This window comes from Cordyceps militaris, assembly GCF_000225605.1.
Source record: "Cordyceps militaris CM01 unplaced genomic scaffold CCM_S00009, whole genome shotgun sequence".
Lineage (NCBI taxonomy): Eukaryota > Fungi > Ascomycota > Sordariomycetes > Hypocreales > Cordycipitaceae > Cordyceps > Cordyceps militaris.
In genome coordinates, this window is record NW_006271977.1 from 2,381 (window position 1) to 9,507 (window position 7,127).

At 45.4% G+C, this 7,127-nt stretch overlaps 2 protein-coding genes across 2 annotated transcripts; one reads left to right on the forward strand and one right to left on the reverse strand.

The window, feature by feature from the left end:
• Nucleotides 1–294: 294 nt before the first annotated feature.
• CCM_09337 (GDSL Lipase/Acylhydrolase family protein) lies at nucleotides 295–2,622 on the forward strand (the record flags this gene model as incomplete). The annotated part of the gene is made up of 7 exons (XM_006674471.1): nucleotides 295–1,037; nucleotides 1,481–1,545; nucleotides 1,605–1,703; nucleotides 1,759–1,798; nucleotides 1,850–1,916; nucleotides 1,986–2,382; nucleotides 2,438–2,622. 7 exons carry the CDS (start codon nucleotides 295–297, stop codon nucleotides 2,620–2,622), a joined length of 1,596 nt encoding a protein of 531 aa, XP_006674534.1.
• A 2,127-nt stretch (nucleotides 2,623–4,749) lies between these two features.
• CCM_09338 (uncharacterized protein) lies at nucleotides 4,750–6,142 on the reverse strand (the record flags this gene model as incomplete). Its single annotated transcript, XM_006674472.1, has 3 exons — nucleotides 4,750–5,235; nucleotides 5,335–5,753; nucleotides 5,812–6,142. 3 exons carry the CDS (start codon nucleotides 6,140–6,142, stop codon nucleotides 4,750–4,752), a joined length of 1,236 nt encoding a protein of 411 aa, XP_006674535.1.
• Nucleotides 6,143–7,127: the final 985 nt, after the last annotated feature.

Consider the following 7,127-nt stretch of genomic DNA (forward strand, 5'->3'; position numbering starts at 1 on the left):
GGCTTATTTACTAGTAAATAACTTTAAGTTTATTTACTAGTAGATAACTTTAGCTTAACTTAAGTTTATTTACTAGTAAATAACTTTAGCTTAACTTAGGCTTATCTACTAGTAAATAACTTTAAGTTTATTTACTAGTAAATAACTTTAGTTTAAAAAAACCCTATTTTTTTTAACCCTTTACCCTAACTACTAGTATGGTTTAGCCACTATTATGTTTAGTGGGTCGTGCGAGTCCTATACAAGAAATTCGACGCTAGTGACCGAGTTTCCATGCTTAGTAAGGTTGCTACCATGGCACTCATCAAAAGAAAAACGACCATTCCTATCCCTAGTGTTTTCGATTTCGCAGCGTCAGCTGAGCAAGATTTCGGCTATCCGTACACGATGATGGAGCGCCTACCCGGCCATCAAGTCTCCAATGGATTGGCGAGATCGATTCCTCTGCAGTATCATGCCAAAATAGCCAAACAGCTCGCGAGTGTCTTCTCAGAGCTTCAAAATCTAACATTCAGCCGCATCGGGCGCATTTGGTGCGGTGATAATGCTGATGGGCCTGCCGAGGTGATCTCAATGGCTTGGCATGCTGCGCCAGGGCCTCTTGAGACGTCACTCGAATATTTTTACTACCAGAGGCAAGAGGAAAATCGACAAGTCATGGCACTGCACTCTAGCGCAGATCCAGAGTGGCTAACGGCCTGCTGGGTGTTGAAATCGGCGCTGCCCTACATGATTATTGAGGATCGAGTACGAGGTCCATTCCCACTTTGTCATCTCGATTTGCATTACGGCAACATGCTCTTCGATGAGGATTACAACCTGACGGGCATCGTTGATTGGAGCAATGCGCAGGCCGCACCACTTGAGCAGCTATCTGTCTGCCCCGAATTTGTCGCATTCCCAGGACTGTCTGGGGAGAAAAATCGGCCCATACTCGAGCTAAGAAAGCTGGTCCTGCAGGCGCTTGAGGAAATGGAGAAGACACAGACAAAAAGACCACCAATCGACCAACCTGATCTGGACATGACGGAGAAGAGGTACTTAACGCCTCTCTCTAGCTACATGGCTTCAAAAAGTGCTATAATTACTCACCGCCAGTATATGGCAACCCCACGAGGAAGCCTTTGGGCTGGAAAAAAAACAGCCAAGCTCATCTACGGAGAGAGCGTCAGCTGGGAACAGCTACAGCAGGTTTACGGTACAATGCCACTTCATTAAGTGATTTGCGTGGTTGGCTCGAAACTGCCGCCCTCAGCATTCCACTCTACATAACAGAACCCCTCAGGATTCTTTGGCTGACTAATAAGGGGAAGCAAAACCCTATCCACCACTCACTCTCCACCCCACCAGACAAGAGCTTCTGGCTTGGCGTCCCTCTTCGATCTAGTTCTTGGCGTCTTGTTCTGTTTAATTCTCCCACTTGTACTCAATCTCGACACATCCAGCATGTTCCCGCGTCTCTTCCCACTAGCACGACAAGGAGGTCATCCTCTACGTTCGATGCCCTCACCTCGCTCGTTCCACGCCACGACGAACCGGCTCTCAGTATGCCAAATGCCCCCTTTAAAGTACTGGTCGCTAACTCGCACATAACCCAATTTCAGCCTCGCTCTATGATCAATTTATCCTCTACGGCGCGTCCATCATGGAACAGGCTAGTACACAAGAGCGGGGCTTCGCTCTCGCCCCAGCCCTACAGCAAGGTTAGACTCCATAGCATGACACGTTGCGGGAACCTACGCTCTAACGCTTCTACAGCCTACCTTAGACGCCTCGACGTTGTCAACAGAGGATTCAGGTGCGCCTTCCCTTCCATCCATGGCGGCAATTGCGGCTAATCATATGTCAGCGGCTTTAACACGGAGCAGGGTTTGAAAGTTTTGCCGCAGATCTTGCCAGATCCCGAGCAGACCAGAGTTCGTTTCATGGCAAGTCCACGGCTTCCTGATATGTCCAAGTACACACCGTCGCTAACACAAATCCAGGCTATATTGTTTGGATCTAACGACGCCTGCTTGCCGGATGCTGCAAACGGACAGCATGTGCCACTAGACCAGTATAAGAAGAACCTGGTCCAACTCGTCACTCACCCGGCCCTCGAGGCTCACAAGCCCCGGCTGCTACTAGTGACCCCACCGCCGATTGAAGAGAGACGTCTCGACCACCGCGTGAAGAGCCAAGGCTACTTAAAGCTGAACCGCTCCAACGTGGTCACGAAGCAGTATGCCGATGCGGCCCGCGAAGTCGCCAAAGAGATGAAAGTCGGCTGCGTCGATCTCTGGACTGCCTTCATGTCCAAAGCTGGTTGGAAACCTGGTGATCCCCTCTACGGCTCGCAGGACTTGCCTGAAAATGACGTTATCAGAGCCCTGATACACGACGGTACGTCGTACCTGACATACATATGGGTTATAAACTAGCTAACTTTGTTGCGAAGGGCTGCACTTTACACCAGAAGCCTATGAAATCTTTTATAAAGAGGTAATCAAGGTTATTTCAACCACCTGGCCTGATGAAATGCCCGAAAAGCTTCCATATATTATCCCGGCTTGGGACGATGGGGCCGCGTGGGCAGCAGAGGGGCTTAAGATGGGGAAGGACAACGTAGTTCGCCATGACTAGGGCGCTAAGGTCCGAGGTAGGCGCAGGAGGCCGAGAGTGGCCATCCGAGACAGCGTGGTGGTGGCCGTTACTGTCAGCCTTGCGGAAAGGAGTATGTCTGCAATCTGCCAGAGGAGGAAGGCTGGGGTGGACACTGAGAGGAGGCCTGGGGCGGTCGGTAAACACAGGGATGTCGTCCTGCCTCGATGGGGACGAACCAGGATTCAGCGGCCGAGGAGAGTGCTGGACGGCAGCTTCGCAGGTGCTCGTGCGAGACGAAGAAAGGACTGAAGGTAGACTACCAGAGCTGGGCCAGAGAGGCAAGCTCCGGTCGTGATGCCTCACTCCCTCGCCCTTTGATACACTACACAAGCCGCTGTGAGACAGAGGGGGGTGTTGATCTCCAGAGCGGGCACCATAGATGACCTCTGAGATGGGTGGCAGCGACTGACGGGCAGGAGCCTCGCTCACCCACGCGCTCGCTGAGCCTTCCTGAGTCCCACGAGCCTTGACTGAGCTGCCCTGAGCTTCACATGAGTGCCACCGCAGGTGATGGCGATTGCACAATAGGCCGCGCCCGAGACCTGGCGCGGTTTCTCCTCAGTCCGACATATTTCACTATCAATCCTAGCCGCTCTTTGCGCTTGCCAACAAATGCCATTTTTCTCCTGCAAAGATTTTTGCTATCTGTAAGAAAGCCTCACCAAGGACCTCCACGGCAATACCTTAGCGTCGTAAGTTGCAAGTTGTAAAAGGCGTCTAAGCCTCCACATAGTTATTCTGTAGCCACTAACGATTAGCAGACAATTAGAGTAACTATCGAAACGTCGCTCAATTAAAGCTACCTTAGCTTCTATACTAGAGTATAAGAAGATACTAGCTATATTATCTAACTACGAAAGGGGGGCCTCCTGCCGGATATACTATATATCCTTCTATAGAATAAAGGCTTATATATTATTTATTATCTAGGTTTACACTTAGAATCTTTAAAAAGCTACTAAAGTGTAAACTAGCTATAGAAGGTAATATCTATATCTTTAATTAATATATATTATAAACTAAAATCAATTAACTTTAATAATAGTAGATAGTAAGAAATTATATACCTACCTAACTACTATATTATTATTATCTAACTAGGACTAGGTATATAATAGATATATAGCTAGTATTTAAGAGAATAGGAAGCCCTATTATTTATAGCTTTATAAAGAAAGGTAAACTATAAAAGTAGCTAAAACTAATACTAACGCCTTTAACTATATAGCCTAAACTTTTAAAACTAATCCCTAAGGTAATAAATAAGAAAGTTAGTATATATTTAGATATAGAGGGGGATAAAAAAGCATAGTATACATATTATTATAAGAACTAATTCGATATGGGCTAATTTGTAAGCATTGAAGGGCGGATTCCAAGAGCCATGTATGCAAGCAGAGTCCATGCGTAGTTAATGCCGCCCAGTTCTGTCCAACAAGTCCCGACACAATTCCCATCGACTTCGTTAAAGCATACTTCTTCCCAGGCCTCCTCGTTGGTGCCTCCTAAAGCAGTGCTTTATTTGATAAATGCCCTAGCCCCCCATTCGTCTACAGGAAAACCTAATGAGGGTTCAAGTGCACATGCCCAACCTTGATCTAAGAGTTTAGTTATGGCAAATTTAGATAGAAATTCAGAGTTGATACAGTCTACTATTGCTGCATTATCAGGTTTATAGACGGGATACATCACCTTAGTATTTTGACTATTAAGTGCGCTCTTATAGTTTCTATTTTACGTGTAATTTCCCTAGATGTTTTGCTTATTCGTTAATTTCATTCTCTACTAACTAAGCGAACTTAACTACGTTTCAATATATTTTCGCTTTCTTATTTTATTATGTTAGTCCTTTAAATAATATAGTCTTTCTCTAGCTTTCTACTAAGGAATAACGTTCGTCGCCCTATATATATACTCTGCGATAAGGCCTTGTTAGGTCCGCTTTCATGTCGGAGTAGCTGGTCTAATCGCGTGATAATGCCATAGCAATGTAGACAGATCTCGTTCATTCGATTTCGATTTCATCACACACCGCTCGACCCGAACGATCCCGCTACCGTGGAATCAGTTCAGGTGTGAGAGACTGCGCTATATAATAGTACTCTGTTATAATGATACGTCCCTTACTATTGACAAGCCGACGTTATTCTTCTTAGACGTATCGACGCTGGTAGGACTCGGCTGACCTGGGGCTGAAGCTGGGGCTGGGGGACTGGGTTCATTATGCGACGCTTGGCAGCTAAACGAGCTCGTTAGTGATGGAAGTAGACCCTCCTCGGTCCGCTTTCGCTTCCGTCCTCGCGGCTCGTCTTCTCGGTCCCCGGCCGCCGCCGCCTCTACCCACGCCGCGGTGCGACCATCATCGTTTTCGCCCCACCAGTCCGACACATAGTTGTCGTCATCGTCGACGCTCTCTAATGCGTCACGCTGGTAGTCAGACGGCGGCCGTGATCGCTTGCTCGGGCTGGAGGCGCGCGATCCGCCGCCCCCGTACCGCTTATGCCGCTCGGCGCGGTCCATGTCCATCACCTTGGTCACCCAGCACGGGCGGCCGCTCGGCTGAATATCGCGCTGGATAACGGCAATCTGGCGCTACGCTCCACAGAGGATAAAGTCCTTAATATAGGCAAACATAGCGTAGGCAAACCGGGCAAATAGAAACTGAGGCGCCACGGCATTAAGGCTATGCACCTTACGATTATGGTGGCGTAGCGCGACGTCGGCGAAGTTATTCTGCGTAGAAAGGAAGTGTATAACCGTGTGGTAGCGGCCGTCGGTGTCGGCCTTAGGGACTAGGACAAAGGCACGGTCGTCAAAGATCTTGTGTAGGTCGGGCCGGAGGTAGCACACGTTGGCTGTACTGTCTGTTGCTGAGTGGAGGCCCTCGGCGTGGCTCCTCATAGCGTTGTTAGTGAACCATACTTCCTGCGCCCGTGGGACGACATGTGCCATTTCGGTCTTAGTGCTACTGGTGACGACGCAGCTCTTGATAGGGTCGTGTGGTGTGTCGGCAATGGTCTGCCATGAGGGAGGGAGACGGTCTGGGAACCGCCACTCTTGAAAGTTTGGCGTGACGGCGTATGAGGCGGTCTCGGTTGCGTCCGTGTTAGCTGGCAGCAGTCAGCAATCACATCAAGATAACGGACAAGGGTAGCGCGCGGTGCTTACCTTGAGGAACATGGAAAAAGTACTCGCCGTATGTCAGGATGCCGTGGCTGGTTAAGTCTACCTTGCGGCTGCCTTGGACATCATAACTTAGGTAGCCTATCTCAAAGCAGTTGCCCGCAACGACCTGGCAGGCCACGAGCATTGTCGCAAAGTGCACGCCGTGGGTAGCGGTCGGGGAGGCATCCGTCTTGTCTAGGGGCCCAATTTCATCCAGTCGAGGAAGCGCAAGCATAAAGTCTTCGCCGCTAATATAGCCAGGATGCAGTATGCGAATGTATGAGCGCATATGAGGCGGAAGTGCCTGCGCGAACTTGATCTCCTGGAGGTGCATTGGGCAATATTGTTGGTGTTTGTGTTTAGGATGGATAATCACGCGCCAGGTCCCGCCGTGTTAAATCTGCCTGCTTAGTCATCATATCGCGGCACCTAAAATTTGAATAGGAGGCACCGCCGCCGCCGCAGGGACCTTGTTTTAAATAAATTCTATAACTATATTTTTAATATTTTTATTTATAGTTATTATATTTATAAGCTAAGAACTTTTTAGAGTTATAAACTAACTAGTTATTAAGAGCTTAACTAGCTTAAAGGTGTATAGGGCTAGATATAGCCCCCCTTAATATAGATAAAAATAAAGAGAAGGGAGAGGAACTAAGAGGTTAAGAGGATAATAGGCTTAACTAGTCTAAAGATATATAAGATTAGATATAGCCCTCTTAATATAAATAAAAATCTAGAGAAAGGAAAGGTAGTTAATAGGCTTAGCTAGCTAAAGTAGTATAGGCTAGATATAGACTAGGATATAGATAAAAACCTAATATATAGTATTAAGAAGGGTCTTATTAAATCTTTATATATTTTAAAATAAGATTATAAAGAATCCTATAAAATATAAATAAGGTTTTTCTTTAAGTACTTTAATTTTTCTTTATTTTATAATTAATAAAGGTATTAAATAGGTTATTTAGTTTAATTAGTATATAAGAATTAGTATTATTAACTAGTTATTAAGTTATTTTATTTATTAAACTTATTTTTTATATTTTAGCTTATAAGTAAATATAATATAAGTTAAGCCTAGTATTTACTTATAAAGATAAATATATAATATATAGCTTTTAAAATATTAAGACTTTTTATTATTATAAGTATTAAATTAGATTTAATTTAAATTATATACTTAAGATATTATAAAAAGTTAGAAAAATTAGAAAAATTAGAAAAATTAGAAAAATTAGAAAAATTAGAAAATTAGAAAATTAGAAAGATTAGAAAAATTAAGAAAGATTAGAAAAATTAGAAAATTAGAAAATTAG